This window comes from Pelophylax lessonae, assembly GCF_965119305.1.
Source record: "Pelophylax lessonae genome assembly, chromosome: 13".
Lineage (NCBI taxonomy): Eukaryota > Metazoa > Chordata > Amphibia > Anura > Ranidae > Pelophylax > Pelophylax lessonae.
Genome location: NC_138780.1, coordinates 112,966,789 through 112,986,985, shown reverse-complemented (window position 1 = coordinate 112,986,985; position 20,197 = coordinate 112,966,789). Strand labels below are relative to the sequence as shown.

General features: G+C 41.8%; 1 protein-coding gene across 1 annotated transcript in view; it reads right to left on the bottom strand.

Moving 5' to 3' along the window:
- Positions 1–16,568, bottom strand: part of LOC309569462 (muscarinic acetylcholine receptor M5-like) — a 301,186-nt gene extending 284,618 nt beyond the window's left edge. The window contains 1 exon segment of the mRNA XM_082275303.1: positions 15,434–16,568. Within this exon segment, the coding sequence (XP_082131429.1) occupies positions 15,434–15,532 (99 nt within the window). The 5' untranslated portion in view covers positions 15,533–16,568.
- Between the last annotated feature and the right edge of the window lie 3,629 nt (positions 16,569–20,197).

Genomic DNA, 20,197 nt, shown 5'->3' with positions numbered 1-20,197 from the left:
TCCGTATATCACCCGCAAACGAATGGGGTGATATACGGACATACGGAACGCCCGTGTGAAAGAGACCTTAATCAACCCCAGTCCTTGTCTCGTACCAGCCTGTATTGAAGTGATGTGCCACCACAGACACATCTGTGCAATGGTTTCTGGTGAAGGGAATTCAGCTCAGAGCAGAGGCAGCAATAATAAAATCCCCTCACTGGGGTCAGGGGCAGTGATAAACCTTAGCAGTTTTGTCAATGGTAGCAATAATAGAACAACCTTCATTGGTGTCAGTGACTGTGGCAGCAATAATAACCTCCACTTAGCTGTGTCAGTGGGTACAATAATAACCCCCCTTGCCCCCTTCACTGGTGTCCGTGGGAACAATGATAATCCCTCCCCCCCTCTCTGGTGTTAATGGGTACAATAATACCCCTTTCATTAGTGTTAGTGCATACATTCATAAATCCCCCTCCCTTTTACTGGGGAGTAGTAGGTACAATAAAAACCCCACCCCTCCTTCATTGGTGTCAAAGGGTAAAATAACACCCTCCCTGCCCTCTTCAGTGGTGTCCATGGCTATTACAATGAACGCCAGCATTAATGTTCAATGGTTATTTACCTGAACACATGCATGGATTCTTTTGTCCCCTATCTGGTCAAAACTATATTATACCTGTTGAGCTCACTCCACTCGACAGGTTGTGCTGGAACAAAAGAGCACTTTAGGTGCCACTCTACGTTGAACTGATGGATTGTGAGCTGCAAAAGATCTCTCGGGCTGCCAATTGCATAGCCCCAGTGTAGTGTTCTCTGAATGACCATATATTAGTATTGTGCTTACCTGAATCATCTTTAATGTAACAGATACACTTCTGCAAGCTTGTTTTTCCATATTTTTCCTATTATATTAAATATTAAAATGTAAATTAATCGCTAGATGGGACTTTTTATTTGAGGTCTCCTCACTTATCTTCCTTGTTTAACCACTTTACCACTAGAGCATTTTGCTGTCTTACGTCTGGGCCACTTTTTGCTATTCGGCGCTGTGCGACTTTAACTGACAATTGCGCGGTCATGAGACGCCGTACCCAAACGAAATGTACGTCCTTTTTTTCCCACAAACAGAGCTTTCTTTTGGTGGTGTTTGATCACCTGTGCGATTTTTACTTTTTGCGCTATAAACAAAAACATAGCGTTTATTTTGAAAAAATAACAATATTTTTAACATTTTTTTATATGAAATTCCCCCCAAAAAAGATGTAAAAACCAATTTTTTTTTAAAAATTTTTGGCCAATTTGTTTTCTGCTACCCATGTTTGGTAAAAAAAAATTGCAATAAGCGTAAGCGTATTTTGATTGGTTTGCGCAAAAGTTATTGCGTTTACTAACTAAGGGAAAGATTTATGTCATTTTTGGTGTTTTTTTTAACGAGTAATGGCGGCAATCTGCGATTTTTTTTTTGCGGGACTGCGACATTGCGGCGGACAGATCGGACCCTTGACTGACATTTTTGACACTTTTGGGGGTACCAGTGACATTACTGCAGTAATCAGTGCTATAAATATGCACTGTTACTGTAAAAATGACACTGGCAGGGAAGGGGTTAATTTTATTGGAGAGGGAGGGGTTAATGTATGCCTGGTGCTTACTGACGTGTGGGGGGGAGGTGACTGAGTGATACAGGGACAGATCGGATGTTCAGCTATGCTGAACACTCCGATCTGTCACTCCCTGTCACTTAGGAGATCCGCCCGCTCTGTTTACACAGGCGGGCGGATCTCCAAACTGGATTCCCCGCCGCTCCTCCCCTGGCCCGACTCCCGCTGTGAATGAAAACAGGTCTACGTCGCTAGACGATAACGAGCCACTGTGCCGCAGTAGCAGCACAGTGGCTAGTGGGAAAGTGGTTAATAAACTTATATACCTGTACATGCATTATGAGAAACAGCAGTCATGCTGACCATTATGCAGTACAACATTGCAGGAGGACGAACCTGAATATATATTGATTTAATATATCCCATGTACATAAAAGATTAAGAAGTAAGCAAAAAAAAAATAAATAAGGTTATTAAATCATGTACATACCTGAATCAGCTAATCTTTTACTATCTTTTACAATCTAAATGCATAATGGAAGGACTGTATATTCTTATTAAATGTCTTGTTTTTTTGGTTTGAGGTGGGAATCAAGAACACGTAGATTAAACCGACACAAACACAGGGATATTCATATTTGCAAACTCTGGGTAATGTAGTAGTGAGTGACCTGGTAAAGATTAAACCCAGAACCACAACACTGCTGCTGAGCAACCATCCTGCTCCCTAGATCCCGTGATGTTGTTCTACTTGTACATAGAATAAATAACATTTGAGATTTCTGTGCCCCACAGACATTCTGCAATAAGTATGTTTGTAAAAAAAAAAAAAATTTTTTGAAGAAATCATCAGTCAATTCTGTGTATAGCACATTTTTGGAATATTAATAAATAATATATAGTCATAATGAGAATTTATTGCATTTTATGCAACAGACAGCATGGATTTGTGAAAGACAGAAGTTGTCAGACAAATCTAATATCTTTTTATGAGGAGGTAAGTACAAACCTTGGACAGATGGCTGTGGACGTAGTATACAAAAGCGTTTGACACAGTTCCCCACACACTACTAATGTGTAAGATAAAGTCTACAGGTTGGAAAGATCGTTTTGTAAATGGATAGAAAATTGGCTAAAAGATAGAATTCAGAGAGTAGTGGGTAATGATTCTTACTCTGAATGGTCTATATTTATCAGTGGTGTACCCCAAGGTTCAGTGTTGGGACCCTTACTTTTTAATATCTTTATAAATGATATAGAGTCTGGGATTAAAAGTAGCATTTCGGTCTTTGCAGATGAGACCAAGCTTTGTAGTGGAAAAACTTCCTTAAAGGATGTCTCCAACTTACAAGCTGACCTCAATGCACTATTTTATTGGGCAACTCTGTGGCAAATCAGGTTTAATGCTGAAATGTAAAGTTATGCACTTTGGGGCTAAGAATATGTATGCATCATACATACTAGGGGGAGTACAACTCGGGGAATCAATGGTGGAGAAGGATCTGGGTGTTCTAATAGATTATAAACTTAATAATAGCATGCAATGCCAAGCTGCAGTTTCTAAAGTGAGCAAAGTCTTTTCTTGTATTAAGAGAGGTATGGACTCCAGAGAGAGAGATATAATTTTGCCCCTGTACAAATCATTAGTAAGACCTCATCTGGAATATGCAGTTCAGTTTTGGGCACCAGTTCTCAAAAAGGATATCGGGGAACTGGAGAAAGTGCAGAGAAGAGCAACCAAATGGATAAGGCATGGAGGAGCTCAGCTATGAGGAAAGATTAGAGCAACTGAATGTATTCTTTCTTGAGAAGAGGAGATTAAGGGGAATATGATCAACATGTATAAATGCATAAGGTGTCCATGAACTTGGTGTAGTGTTATTCACTTTAAGGTGAATTTGCTTTCTGTGGGGGCACCCGGGAGGAGGGAATGGCCAGGAGCGCCAGCGAGAGACCTGAGAAGAGGAGAATCTGGGCTGCTCTGTACAAAACCACTTTACAGAGCAGGTAAGTATAACATGTTTATGACATTTTTAAACAAAAAAAAATAGATTTTTAGTATTATTTTAAGTATTGGGCAACCACTGACACCAGTGATCTTTTAGCCATCTGTAAAAGTGGGATTCTTCCCAATAACCACAAAAGTATGCAGCATTCTTCCCAATGACCATCACACATAATGTATGGTCAGCTGTAGATATAGTAATTTACAGGGGTTCCCCGAGACCTAAAAATTATTTAAAGGGTTCCTCCATGTTGAAAAGGCTGAGAAAGGCTGCTTTAATGTATAATAGTTACTGCAGAATGAAAATTTAATGCTGCCTATACCCCCACATTAAGCCTTAAAGTGGTTCTGAAGCCTTTTTCACCTTAATGTATTCTTCTGTGCCCAGCCCCCCTTCTTATAAATAAGTCTGATCTGGATCCAGCAATGTGCACGAGAGAAGTGGCTCTTGTCGCTGTCTCCCTCCTCCCTTGGCAGATGTCAATCAAATGCTGTGCCAAGTGAGTGGGGGAGGGGCCGAACCATCCATTCTGTGTCAGTAGATATAGACAGGGTGGCCCCGGAGTGAGCCCGCATTGGGGGCCCCCATGGAAAGAGTCTTTCCATGGGGGCACTTACTGAAGAGGATGAGCCTGGAGCGCCGGCCACGGACCCCAAAAGAAGAGGATCGGGAATGCTCTGTGCAAAACCATTGCACAGAGCAGGTAAGTATGAGATGTTTGTTATTTCAATTTTTAAAAAAATGAAGCTTTAATGTCGCTTTAAACTCTGGTCACAATTTTATTAAAACAAAACTATTTTTATGTATTATTGGTTGTTACATGTTGCTGGCTTTAAGAGTGTTTCCTCCCTATACCTGTTTCATAATAGCCTTATTACTGTGGCAATAATCTACCAGACAGTGCTTAGCAAACCTGTTAATACTTACAGTATATGTTAAGTTCTTTAGGGATTCAGTAATGAATCACATAGCATCTGGATATTTACAGCTCAAGTTTTTATAACATTCATAGGTTTGTCTTTTTCTTGCATGGTTGTAGGTAAGTAGATTGAGACAGACTTATTGAGCATCATTAAACCTGACCCCCATTGCTGCTAAACTTGTTACCATTCAGTGATCATTCAATGATCTTTCACAGATCATTACCAATCAGTGTACTAGCCAGCAGTGACTTTTATAGCTTCTAAACGGCTCATGCTTCCAGACAAAGAACATCATGAGAGGCAATAATGACCAGACTATAGTAAGCTTGATTTAAAGTCTTCAGACCACAGTAGTCATTTACTAGTCCTATATCTTGTTTAATTATTTAACAAGACAAGACAAATATAGAATGCACAAATTAGTGCAGCGTTGTATCCCTAAATACTTCATTAAATGCAATTTTACATACAAGTAGTGCAAGTGCCGAACTTGACTTGGTATCCAACCCTTGCAATTCACAGAAGACTGGGAGAGTAAGAAGTAGAATAAGGACCTATTCAGTTTTGCTGCAATGGTCATGTGCTAACAAGGACCATCGTGTTAGGAGGAGAGCACGGAGTGACAGAGAGAGGAACTCACCGGTGTACTCTGTCTACTTTCACTGTCCAGTCACAAGCCATGGAATGGACAAGACCTGTATTTAGCTATTTGTCTGGAGTTTAGCTTTAACAAAGCGGCAGTTCTGGCACTTTTTTTAATTAACAATATGATACAAGCAAGAATTGCCTAAACATATGTAGAACCCTCCTAGGTAGGTTCTAGAGAGTGTAGAGTTTTTTGGTTTCCTTGCGCATCAGGGGAACTGTCAGGCAAATTTAAGTACTCTCTGCCTAACAGGGAGCAGTGATCCATTGGTAGTGTCTGCTCAGTATTTCACACTGGTCCAATAGGACGAGGCATATTGGACAGTGGAAGGAAACCTGACAAATGGGAGCATTGGTGTAGACCCAGCCCTGGCCATCGGCAGAGGAAAGTGCGTCAAGGCATGCTGGGTGACTGTATATATACCAAGAGAGCACGTGTGCAGGGGGTCTTCGGGTGGAGAGCAGGGACCCGGAGGGAGGGGGCTGCTTCCCCTCCTCTGTACAAGCTGCCATGCAGCCTCAGGTGGACGACCTGAGGGCCGGATTTACCGAAGCTATGACCCAGATGTCCTGCAGAGCTGCCTGAGAGGGGGATTTATCTGGAAGAATCTGTTCCTGGTTGCTGTGAATACAGATTCCCATCTAGGGACCTGTTCAGTGAGGGCTATCCCTGCAAGCTAGTCAAGTCAGTGGATGGGTGCCAGCTAAAGAGGATACTGTTTAGTGTCCTGAAGAATCAGTGTTCATTGAGTCTGCTGCCAGAGTGAGCAAAGGACTTTCCCTTCCATACACATGCAGTATGGTTCGGCAGAAAGTCTGCTATTCTTTTCAAACAAGTGAGGCCAAGTGAGAGTTGTCCTCCTCTGTGCATAGTTAGAGTTGGATTATCCCACTCATCCCTTCTCCTATCCAAGTTCTACCAATAAATACCAAAAAACCAAACACCCTAGACTGGCCATTGGATAACGAGTGGGAGAGTGTGCAGATAGTCTGGTGAGAAATACTCAAGTGTTTGGCTGCAGGATAATCAGAGGGAGGTCCAGGGAAGACTACATTCAGCAATCCCTACGGGGACAGTGCTACACAAGTATACCAATCGTTTAAAGCAGAGCTCCAGTCCGTGAAGTAAAAATTAAAAGTCAGCAACTACAAAAACTGTAGCTATTGACTTTTAATGAACAGCCACTCACCTGTCCCAGGATCCACAGTGTTCTCACCCCAGTCACTTTCTCCCTGTGTTCTCCCTTGCTGGCGCCAGCATCTTCACTCTGAGCACCTGGCTATGACAGCTTGCAGCTTCACAGCCGGGTGCCCACTAAGCATTTGCGAGCCGCCTGTCAAAATCGGGGTACCTGTCCCCTCCCCCTCTCCTCCCCAAAAGCTCTATTTTACAATCAGGAGCTGGGGAGGAGGCCTTAAAGAGGAACTTCCCCTTTTGGGTGTAGCTCTACTTTAATGCCCAACTGCACCTTTTAGAAAAAAGTGAATGGTTAAACATAGGTTCTGAAATAAATCATTGGCTCACTTTTGAGGCTATGGAAATTATTTCCAAATTTTTTAAAAATCCTTTGACCGTGCCGCAGGCTGCACAGCTGGACTGCTGTGCTCTGTGTAAGAGGAAAGCTCTCTCTACAGCGAACCCACTTGGCACGACACTAATTCTGAGATCTCACTAGGTCTAGATCTCACTAGTCAACAGGGAGCATAAAGACCAAACACATGATACTAAAATAAAAGTTTGTACAATGAACGGTCTGCGGATTTTCTAAACGTTAGTATGGTGCTTTCGAAAAGCCAATTTCGACTTTTCGCACAACAAAAACTGAAGGTGAAGGATATAAAATTTTTATCGTATGTGAATACAACATCCAATTTTCGTTTAATAGGTACAGTTTTCGTACGGAAAAAAATCGTAAGAGCAAGACTACGCATGCTCAGGAAACAAAAGAATACATACAAAACAATTTAACACATGACATCACTTCGGAAGTTGTATTCTGTTGTATGAACATTTTCATATGTTGAGTAACCTTTTCACTTTTGATATGAGACTAGCATGCAACAACAAATGGACCAATATTCGTCCAATAATCTGATCGTGTGTACCAGGCTTAAGCTGTGCTGATTGGAGGGCCCTAACTTTGACTGCGCTTGGGTGGGACTTCTGCAGCAAGATTGCTAGATTTCTGCTCGCACACAAAGTCCTGTAGCCCGTTGCCTGGCCAAAGGAATTCGCAAAGCCACTTGATATTATTTCTGCAATCAAAATATTAAAGTGGCATTAAACCCAAAAGCAAACATGTATTATATTGCAGCTTGCCAATTCTTAGAAATGATGGCTGCATTTTTTTCCTTTTTTAAGCCTTTCTTTCTTTAGCTTTCACCTGGTGATCTGCCCAGTGATTCTGTTGTTTTTCAACAGAACAAGCTGTCCTGCAGATGCAGCAGTAATGGGATTGAGAAAAACCATTTAACAGTGACAGTGATGCTTACAATGATCAGCTTTTATTTATTTATGTAAATCCATTATTCCAAAAGAACTATCACTGTTTCTGTAATTGGTTATAAAGTATTAGCTGGAGTTCAGTCTCAATTTGTTAGTGTATTTAAATCTGCTAGTACATCTAACACTCCAGTGCCCCCAGACTGACAATGCTGCTGTCCAAAGGTGACACTGTGCTCCTTCATCCAGAGTGGGGGCACTCTAATGCAGGTGGCGTGCTACTGGTCAAACAGAGGGGAAAAGCCTGTAAAAAAGAAAACCAATGCAGCCACCACATCTAATGATTTTTTTAAGCTGCAATATATATATATACAGTATCTCACAAAAGTGAATACACCCCTCACATTTTTGTAAACATTTTATTATACCTTTTCACGTGACAACACTGAAGAATTTATACTTTGCTACGTGATGTTGTCATGGAGGAGTGGAAGAGGACTCCAGTGGCAACCTGTGAAGCTCTGGTGAACTCCATGCCTAAGAGGGTTAAGGCAGTGCTGGAAAATAATGGTGGCCACACAAAATATTGACACTTTGGCCCAATTTGGACATTTTCACTTAGGGGTTTACTCACTTTTGTTGCCAGCGATTTAGATATTATTGGCTGTGTGTTGAGTTATTTTGAGGGACAGCAAATTTACACTGTTTGGCCTCTTTCACACGGAGCGGATCATATTTCGATCCACTCTGGCACTTTTTTTTTTACAGACACGGATGACACTTGTGTCATCCGGTCTGTATGTCCGTATATCATCCCATCCGTTTGCAGATGATATACGGACATAATGTGTGTCTATGGGATTGACACCGCTGACATCCGATTTTGCGTCCGTTCCGTTTTTTAAACGGAAGAAAAATAGGGTTCTGTTCCGTTCCAAAAAACGGAACAGAACTGAAAGGACGCAAATCGGATGTCAGCGGATGGTCATCTGCTGACATTCGCAATCCCATTGACATGCATTATGTCCGTATATCACCCGCAAACGGATGGGGTTATATACGGACACACGGAACGCCCGTGTGAAAGAGCCCTTATACAAGCTGTACATTCACTACTTTACATTGTAGCAAACTGTAATTTCTTCAGTGTTGTCACATGAAAACATATAATAAAATATTTACAAAAATGCGAGGGTGTACCCACTTTTGTGAGATACCGTATAATATATTACATTTTTGGTTTTGGTATTATTACAGCTTTCAGCCATTACAAGTTGATCTTTTTCAACCCTTGGTTTATTTTTTCTAGATGGTACGGTTGAACATTTAACTCCATTATTTAACAAGATGTTAGTGTGACAGTTATCTGCACTTTTTAACCACTTGCCGACTGCCTAACGCCGATCTACGTCGGCAGTCAGCCCCTCACAGGCAAAGTGACGTAGGGCTACGTCACTAGCTTGTGAGGGTCTAGGGAGCGAGCGCGCGCCCCCGGAGGCGCGCTCCCGCTCCCGCGTGGTCACGGACCCCCCCGCGCGTGTGACCGGCGGACCCGATGTCCGCCGGTCACTCGGCGATCGGCGGGGGAGAGGGAGAATGTCAGGCAGCCTGTGTAAACAAGCTGCCTGTCATTCTCCTTGCTGTTAGGATACTGATCACTCGGATCTAGTATGTAGATCCGTTGATCAGTGTCCATACAGCTCAAGCCCCAGCCAATCACAGTAGAAAGCACGCCCCTAGGGATACACACAGCCCCTCCCTCCCAAATAAAGTTAACCCCTTCACTACCAGTGTATTTTTACAGTAACAGTGCATATATATAGCACTGATTACTGTAGAAATGTCACTGGTAACCCCAAAAGTGTCAAAAATGTCAGTCAAGGGTCCGATCTGTCCGCCCCAATGTCGCAGTACCGCAAAAAAAATCGCAGATCGCCGCCATTACACGTTAAAAAAAAAAAACAACAAAAATGACAGAAATCTTTCCCTTTGTTAGTAAACGCGATAACTTTTGCGCAAACCAATCAAAATACGCTTTTTGCGATTTTTTTTACCAAACATAGGTAGCATAAAACAAATTGGCCGAAAAAGTAAAAAAATTTTGATTTTTAAATTTTTTTTTTGTGGAATTTCATATAAAAAAATGTGAAAAATATTGCTATTTTTGCAAAATTGACGCTCTTTTTTTGTTTATAGCGCGTGATCAAAAAATCGCACAGGTGATCAAATACCACCAAAAGAAAGCTCTGTTTGTGGGAAAAAAAGGACGCCAAATTCGTTTAGGTACAGCGTTGCACGACCGCGCAAATGTCCGTTAAAGTCACGCAGTGCCGAATCGCAAAATACCCCCTGGTCGGAATGGGGGTAAAATCTTCCGGGGCTTAAGTGGTTAAGTAAAACCAGGCCAATATGTCAAAGCATGGCTTTATTATTATTTTTTCATTCTATGTAAAAATCATACATGGTAATGGTACCACACTGACAGCTTGTTAAATGGTGGGGGTTAAATGGCTGGTAGACTTGTTGAGTTGAATTTCCTCACACACATCAATAGCTTTCACCATAAACAAGGAAAATTACATGTGACAGTAGGAGAGTTGGGATGAACTGTGTTTTGTGACTTGCTCTTGTCCGTGTTCTCATAATGTGAAGCCATCAGCATGCCAGGAAAGAAAGCCAGCCACAAAGATGTCAGTGGAACACCTACTGCAAATAATAGCACCTCTAGGGGATAAATGTTAAAACTGATTTCAGATGTCACTGCTTTAGCCTGGTGTGATACGACAGTACAATGTATATTATAAGATTCCAGCTTACCCCTGGGAAGTGAATCATATTGGACCCGAAGCACTTTGCTATGATCCCAGTATGCCTTATTCTTTTACACAGTCATATCTTATTGTAATGAAGTAAGACGTAAAAGCAAACTTTTTATCTCATTTTTTTTTTATGAATCGTTTATTGACTAAAGGATAATAGACCAGTATGACATAGATAGTTTTCTTCTTGATTAAGGGTTTGTTCTGTTTAAACTTTTCTAAAACCAGACCTATATCTTCTTGCAGAATAAAATGCAATTGTTCCTCAACAATTCTAGCAAGCTATTAAGACACTTGCTTCTTCATGAACTAAGACAAATGCTGTCTGATAAAATAGTGGCTAACACGGAAGGCCACCTTCAACTTGCTGCCTATAGTAATGAGAACAGAGAAATAACTAATCTAGGATACTGATTGTTTCTATTTGGCAAAGCAAATGGAAGCTGTCTATGGATTGTGAGCCATGCCGTTTACTTTATTGTCTACATCAACTGCCTACTGTTGTTTGTAACAGTGCCGCAGCCTGCGACTGTCAGAATACCCGAATAGCGGCTGCTTCTGATTATTGTTGTTTGCTTTTTTGGATGAAAAGTTTCCACCTGGCTCCTTCAATTATTCAATGGAAGGATGTTGGGTGGGAGATGGCTGACGTAGCAAATTTCGTATAGTGGAGAATCTTCTGCATCCAACACTTCTGGGCCTGTCGCATGCCAGGGTCCCCCACATGCGCTCTGTAGTTCCTCCTGCAGACCCCTGCATCACTACAGAAATAGTAATGTCAAGGGCAAGCAGAAGGAACCACTTAGCTGGACCGGGCATCCAACACCGTGGGAAGTGCGAAGGCTGAAGGGTCTTCATTTCTGTATTAAAAGCCTTCTTCTCAAAGGAATGTTTTTTTAAATTCTTGTTAGCTGGCCACAGAGTCACTTTGAACTCCTATTTATTTTTTTATAGAGGCTTCTTGTATTTTGCTATTGTTGGGATTTTTAGGGGCTGCAGCAGCAACCATGCCCTGATGCCGGACACTGAGAGTTCCAAACAGCTTAATATCATGTATGTATCTGAAGAGGGCTACAGTGAATCACACTGCTCCGAAATGTGGACTGAGGTATGTGGAAACCACCAGAAGCATCCTTGTGTACTGAAACAATATTTGGAGGTTCATCGTGTGTGCACAGGTTGTGATCATTCCAAGACACTTGATTACATCATAAAACTAGGTCAAAGTGACTCAAGGTGGAGCTAAATTCTGCATGGGATGGGTGGTCTCTTTCCATACTTGCACAATATGGCATGCTTACCTATTGGGGTGCCTCCCCCCTTCCTCCAGTGGTCACAGGTCCAATGTCTAGTTTATGCTCTGTCTACACTACCTCTGCTTCTTTTTCTGGGTCTTTTAGTGCCTCTCTTTGGCCATTGAACAGCAACTAATGACGGAAATCCTGTGCATGCACACAAGGGCGACGTTGACATGTCTTGGCATGCCAGGAACAAGCTGTGATTTAAACTGTACAATGCAATGTACACAAGAAAAAAAAAGGAAACTTTATTTGCCTTGTTTGTCAAAAAGAACTCCAGCTCCTTGCAGTTTGTCACAGCCATAGGAGTGCGCACCTGGGCACACCCTAATTACCCCATGTGCATTAGCATTACCCAGGGGTGGCACCAGGTGGGTGGTTGAAGGTACCAGTGGCCAGTGTAAATGCCCTCATTATAATAAAGGCTAGGTTTAACTGTAGTAACACATTACGCCAATATTTAGGGTGTAACATAATATGTTCCCAGCCAACTGTCTCCCACCACCAGAGCCTCCTCCCTATGACAGCAGGGGCATTCATGTGTGTTTGAGCTTTGGGGTGCATGCCTTAGGCTATGCACCCCTATGGTCACAGGCAGCAATATTTTGGTTGTGCTTTAAAGTAGGCTTTATGTTTCAGTATAGGAGACGGGGCGTGTTTGCATATGAAACCCAGTCTCAACTCATGTTGTAGCTGTACAGGTATGAAAACAAAACCTTGATTGGATGCCACAATCTGAACCACTGAGTTTGCTTCTGTTTTTACGTATCATCATCATCACTGTGATTCAGTGACTTTTCAGGTCTAGCCTCTTCCTTTTTATGACCTTTATTTATCTCTATGTTAGACATTTATCCATAAAGCGGGGAAATGTCTATGGAATTCAGAAGTAAAGTGGACTTCACAGCATTCAACGAGCCATCTGCTATCATAAAAACAGCTAATAAGGATATGGAAAAATATAATTTCCAAACATGTTATCAGGAGTTAGAATGAATTGGTCTCCTGGTAAACAGGCAATGCAGGAAAAAGAATCTATTTTTGACATTAGAAAAACATGCAGTTCAGACACTTTACCATGACTTTCCAAGAAGATGCTTCTTAACTCCTACTATGCTGACAGAGAAGATTGACAGCAAAATGATTAACCTGTAGTCATCACAGCAGCAGGTTCAGTACATACATTTACGATGTTTATCCTTAAATGCTTGATTAGGTTATAAATCCTAAAGTGTAAATAGTTTGCAGCCATGAAAGAGATATGTCTCGGAAATGAAATATAATTATAGATCCAAGTCTGGATTCTGAATTTGCTATGTTCGATCACGTTTATATCATTTAAATGTTGGTGCTATGCTTGTACAAGTGTATGCAATTAGTAGTTTTTTAATGCAATAAATAATTTTGCAGAAGTGCTCCAGAGTATTCACAGTTTGAATTTGGATGTGTACCCACACACAGTTGTGTAACATAAACCCACCCTTAAATGGTTTGTAGGGCCAGTCTTGGTATAATGACCTCACAAATGACATTAATATATATCACAAACTAGACCTGCCAGGATCCCTGGAAACCCTTCACAATACAAATAGCTTATTCTTGAAAAATCTGAAAGATTGCAATGATGCTTAAAACCTAGCTAAAAAGTTTAAGTGGCACAGTGTATTGTAGCATAATCCTCCAAGGCATAATGCAGGTCTCATGTACTGATCCTTCAAATTAATTGCCTAATACAAGTAACTAGAATTTCCCCTCATTCTAAACTTGACCCCTCCTTTTAAATTAGTGTTCAAATCCGAACTTCATTGTCCTCCTGGTAACACCTCAAGCACAGATGGCTACTTTGACCTATATTGAAAACCACTAACCAATTTGATCCTCTAGACAGAAATAGCAGGGATTTCTATTAGAATGGAGAAGCATATCACTCCTCACACCAAAACTGTCAGTGGTGGTACTACCTACAAGCTGTCAGGAGTGACATTTCCTCCTTTTCCCAGCCTTACCCTAGTGTACATCAATATCCGTGATGTTATTGTAACAGCACTTCCACCAATTTATCTGATTGACATAATGCATTTGTCAATATTAAAGAAAGAACATCCTTACACACCCCAGGGAATTTTTTTTACATAATTACATCTTTCATTTATACATTCAAAAGTAGATTTTTTTTTTAATGTGAAATTAATGAAAAAAAAAAAAAGATAAATCCCTTGCTGGTATCTATCTAGGACAATAGTGTGTCGATATGTTTCCATAAATAAACTGGGTATGTTTAGTTATCCTGCAGCACAACAATCAATGTTCATGATATTATAATTCCCCTTGTGAGAGGACTTGATTCATTCCTTATGTTTAAGTGCACATAGAATATGCACACGGTAGCTGCACACAGAGCTCCTTGGCATTTGGATCATTGTAACGTCACAAGCATGTTCCCCTGGGATGTTCCACTGGGGTCAGATTCTAAGCTTTGCCTGGGTGCAGTGTCACACATCTGTATGAATGGCATCATTCGAGACCTGGCAGCCTCTGCTTGGATGCTTTTAACATCTTCATTAAAATTTTAAATGGGGGAAGGAAAGTCTCTGGTTGTCACGCCAAAAGCATAAAACCCAGCTTTCAGATTGAGTAAAGCACACCGCTCACCGGCTTTCTGTCTGCTGCTTGTGTTTTCCCCCAGCTCACAGCTACACCAGCTTCTAAATGAAAGACGTCGCATTTAACACATTCCTCTGGGAGCTTGTCACTAAGTATTAGTGTTTTACTCATTTTATTTTAAGGTAATTATACGCTCTATCATTAGAACCGTGCATCATCAAACTCCAATTTTTCAAAAAGCATTGGGGTTGATTTACTTAAATTAAAGTGTACAAAATCTGGTGCAGCTGTACATGGTAGCCAATCAGCTTCTAATTTCAGCTTGTTCATGAAAGCTTTGACAATAAAAGCTGGATGCTGATTGGTATCTATGCAGAGCTGTACCTTTTTTTGCAATCCCCAATTTTGGTAAATCAACCCCACTGTGTATTCATTTAGTACACCTAAACTTCCAGACACCACTTCTTTTTTTTTTCTAGGACAAGCTATCAATAAACGAAATAATATGGTTGTGATCTGATGTGCCACCATCCCTCTTTAACGTGTACCCTGCATTATTTGTGTGCCCATTGGACGTTTTAATAATTATATCTACTTCATTTGTATGTTTATGATGTGCCTTATTTGAAGTCCCATGGGCAAACAAATAATGATGGGTACAAGCTATCAAAATACAACAGTTAATTTCTCTTAACATCACCAAAAATACTAGAATTCTTCTTCTTAGATCTCTTTAGCTGTCAGGATTATGCAGACATCAGTTAATACATAAAGCCCATAAAATGTTTTCAATCACAACACACAAGTAGAAATAAAGTCATAAGCTCAGAACACCAGCAGGGTCTGTGTTCCAAGTTTTTATTACAGCACACAATTTGATTTTGTGTATATCTTAGTGAGACAAAAATTGTTTAGGGAACAGTCTGTGCTTACTTTGTGCAGTTTAGCAAACCCAATAAGCTGGAAGCTATTCACATGCCTAAATGAGCTGAATAAGTTAGCATCACATATGAAGTAAATTGATTTGAAAGCAAGCAAGTGTGGGTTTTCTGTTTCCCACGGCCCCAGGCTCATCCAAAACGCACCCGTCAAAGTATGAAAATCCAACTTACCCTAAAGGATGCGGATTGCAGTTCATTTGTCTTGTTCCTGACAGCCGGTGCAGCGATGTTGCAGGTAAGCGGTGACTTCTCACAATGGCTCCTGCACATTCACTCTCTTTCTTGTTTCTCAGCATCCCACTCCTTGTAGTTGCACATTCTCTGCCTGGTTTAAGGTTTTGTTAATTGTCTTTTTTTTTTGCTTCCAGAGTTGCCTGTCAAGAATCCTGTGTAAAAGGTTTTCCTGCTGTCAGCAGAGTCTTAAATCCATTGTCTTTCGTAAGAAAATCCAGATCTGTTTGTTTTATTGTGATCAAAAGGATAAGCACTGACCCCACATCATCACGTTCAGGACACATTAAAATTTCATTAAACACATAATGCTCCAGGAATGTGAAGCTTCCCTCCTCTGGTTTTCCTTACTTCTGGCTTACCAACTAAATAGCAGGTCAATGTGGATAAAATGTGGAGCCAGCAGTTCTAGCAAGAAATTGGTTATAAGGAGAAAATGCATTTGTCACAAGATTGATGTCATTGTCAGATGTGTGAACACAGTTGTTCTTGAACTTTTCCCACATTCTTTAAGGTTGCCTTCCCTGGCGCTGGAGGTAGCTCTCAGGCACAGATGATGTGCTTCCTCTTGTTTCCTTTCTTTCTTGGAAGTGAAGAGTGTACATGGGCAAATCCCTGAAAAGCAGCAGCGTGGACAGCACCAGGCGGAAGGCACAGACAAGTGCATTACAGAAGCTATTCAATGTGAGGATTCGGTGATAGGCTGCTGCTTCCATACATAATAAACCCACTAATTACTTTTCCTGATGGACAGCAGCTTACGAACGTTGCAGGGACGAGCAGCTGATACGAGGTCTGTTAGGTGTTGTATGATTGAGCAGCCTTTCCATGGAGACGTGCACGCAGCAGGAGGCTGGAACTCTCCCATGCCACCAGGTAGACTGTGCACAAGTCACTCTGACCCCCACTCCAGTGGTTTTCTGTCTGTGAGGTCACATGTAGGCTCGTTTCACACTGAACCATTTTTACAGCATTTCTTCTGGTTTGGGATCTTTCATTTCAAAAGCTGTTCTTTATATAAAGAGCTTGCGTACAAAACACGTTATCATATCACACAATGTGAAATATTAACACACTACAATAATTCCTTCCGGAGTCAAGATAACATTAATAATGAAAGAGAACAACGTTCTGTGTTAACAGTATAACAAAGCGCTCCCTTTTATTTGCAGCCTGCTTAAAGGGAAGATTGAAGATGTTTTTCCGTAATTATTGATGTTATTTCCTTTGCTAATGTCTAATAATGTCTGAGCCAATTGAGACAACTGTAAATTACTGGTGTCCTCTCTAATTTGCACTTTTTTCAGTGCAGAAAATGTCACAAATTATGCTTTTTATACGCCCAATAGAAAATAGATCAATCAGCAAGTGACAGGAGGAGGGAAATCAGGTTATACAATTTACAGGAGAGGGGGGAAGATTTTGAAGCAGAAATAATTCCTTCTTCTCTGCTTGTGTATGGAGCTGTGTATGTGTATTCATTCAGTCTCGCACATATGTCCAGAAGTGTGACAGCAGACTGCATGTTCCAAAGTAATACAATAATCATAACATCAGACAATAGAGGAGGAAATTCTTAATCGCGGAAATTATTAGTAAACTGTGTGTCTGGTTCTCACCAGATTTACTTAATTAGTGCCTGTACAGAAAGGCGTACATGGTAGTATGTGTAATTAAAACTTTAACATGTCTCCTATTTAATGTTCACACTCCAGCAGCCAACACAAATACATTAGAGAGGTTGGAAACCTCCAGAAACAAAAGCCAAAAAAAAACTGTAAGGCAAAGGCATAATGAGCTAGTAAGCATCGCATACTAGCTTCTTATGAAATACTTACCTTAGAACGAAGACCTCCAGAGGCGTTCGCACACTGACTTCTTCTCCGGGGGTTTCTTCTGGGTCCACAGGTTCCGGCGCTGTGAGTGACCTGAGCCGCAATGACATTACTCCCACGGGAGCCGCGTTTTACGGCACAGGCTCTGAAGGTTTGGCATGGTAAGCTGGACCTTCATAGTGCATGCGCTGCTGATGTCATCGGTTGCATGCACTCTTTTTTAAAATCAAATAATGTTTTATTGAGAGGATGCAAGATAACATAATGCACAGACAATCAGTTACATGCTAATAACTAAATCAGGTAGTAAGAAAAATTTACATCTTATTAAATGTCAATGCAATAGACACCAAATTAGCGTAAAGGGGCATGGTCTGGCGTCGGAAGAGAATGGCTGCCTGATTCCTCGGCTCCCGCTGAACTGGGACGGCAAGGACTTTGCATATCTAATAAGCGGAGACTAGACCAGTCACAATGTGCAAGGGAGACAGAAGTAACTCGGCAACCAGATCCAAATCACCTCCGGATGGCGAAGCCCAGCTGACCTGCAACATCCCCTCAATCTTCAGGTCCCAGCAACCGGAATGTGACAGGCACAACCTTCCAACCCACACGCCAGCAACTAACCAGTTACAACCTCTGTAATGGAAGATATGCAAGCCATAGCACAGGATATAAAGAACACCCTATCAGCTGCCATAGCTGACTCCTGTTTTGATATACAGTACTATGGCCACACGGCTGGAGGGAGTGGAAGCTGCTACAAGCAGGCAAGAGACTGCCATTACACAAATCCAGCAGGTAACTGACTCTCATTCCTTCAACTAGGAGAGACACACAGGCACTTAGAAGACTTGGACAATAGGGGGCGCAGGCACAACATAAGAGTGAGAGGGCTCCCTTAATCAGTTGAAACTGGTAACCTTCACCAATGCGTCAAGTCTATATTCAATGACCTGCTAGACAGACTACACGACTCCCCTATTGATGCGGAATGCATGCACAGGGCCTTATGTCCCAGGGGAAGAGACTCTGACCCTCCACGCGATGCCATTTGCTGCCTGGTGAGCTTTTCCCTTAAAGAATACATCCTCAAACGCGCCAGAGAGATGCGCCAGGTTCTACACGAGGGAAAAGAAATCAAGCTCTTTCAAGATTTATCGCCCATCACCTACAGCCCCGAAGCGATCTCCGCCCTCTCCTAGGTCTTTTACGCTCATTGAACATTTCCTACAGATGGAAATTTCCCCTTTGCCTCTCACCCTCAGCAATAGGACATAATGCCACGCTCCAGGTCGGGGAGGATCTACCACAGTTCTATGCTGCCATGGATATCCCACTACCACACCTGCTTAATTGGTACAGTGAAAAACACATCTCGGCACCATGGAATGCTGACCACTGAGAAGTCACCTTGTAATGGAATGTACAGAGGCCCCGATGACAAAGATCTCCTCCAGCAACCCCCCCACTCCAGGCTCACCGCCAATCATCGTGAGGGAGCCCCCCCGGCTCACCGCCACAGAAGAGACCCCATCAGGATGCTTGAGCTGTCTTACACACTCTCATCCTCCATCGCACAGAAGTGCTCTTCTTTCAGCACATACCAAAGTTCCGTGAGGTTATAGTGAGTTTATTATCTGTTACACACAGTTTTCATGCTGTTTTTGATATAGTTACTGAGACCAACATGACTAGCCAGCTTCACTCGGACAAGCTCACTCTTTAACCAAATCCTGGCAAAATTCTATTTGGAGTTCCATGCTTCCTTTCCCTGTATTACCACTGCGCACCACCTACAATGACTTTTCCAACAACTTGTCACACCTTTACCAACCTACATGAAAGCACACCATCTATCACCCCTGACTGATTCACTGATAAGTACTTGTCATGTACAACTTACTCCAAATATCCTCCACGAAATAGGATCACCAGACCACTCTCCTGTCTTCATACAATCGCTTTTACAGGAGTGAATGCCATCCTCTGATGCCTTTATCCTATATATAACCTTGGCACACCTAAAAGCATTGGGATCTGCTCAAAAGTACTGATCGCCGGGATGGGAAAAAGAAATCTCCACCACCGGTACCCAAGAACGACATCCTGTTGGGTGTCTATCCTCAAATTCTCCCACACCACAAACAACTCAGCTGAGATGCCCCATTGATACCTGTTCTGTACCCACGGAGGACACCATAAAAGTATCCTAGTATTCTAACACCAACTCGGTTCCGAATGGGTCCTCATGTCAATGGACATAGAGACTCATCCTATTTAAACACACACTGAGCATGACCCGGATGGGTGTTTACCCTACCTACATACTGCGGATAAACATTTGAGGCCAATGCAGGTTACTTGGACTGCCTATCCCAAGTCTCATAAACCACCAACTGCTACTCATCAACTCCAAAAACCTAATCATATGGAGGACGACAACGTCCTTTCATGTTTCATTGTGGGCACACGTGGAACTAATGCCTAAATCTCCTTTGATTTCCATACTCACCTACCCCCCCCCCCCGTCCCATTATTTAAAACTTGCCAGTGGACTCGTCTTAATAAGTGAAGCAATAAGGTGAACTATTAACGCTGTTATCATTGCCACCACTGCTAATAGGACAAGCTCCAGGTCAAGGTTGATCTCAATTTTAATAATTTCTCGATTATTACTGCCGATAGGGTTGAAAACGCTACTGATCCATATGTCTAAATGTGTTAACTAAAACCTAGATTTGGTATCTTTAGAAGTTTGCATCAACAGGATACAAGGGATAGCTTCATGAATAGTGCCCAAACCAACAAAACAAACCAGCTCCACTTACCCTTTACTCAAGACCCCAGAGCTACCTTTGTTTTCTCT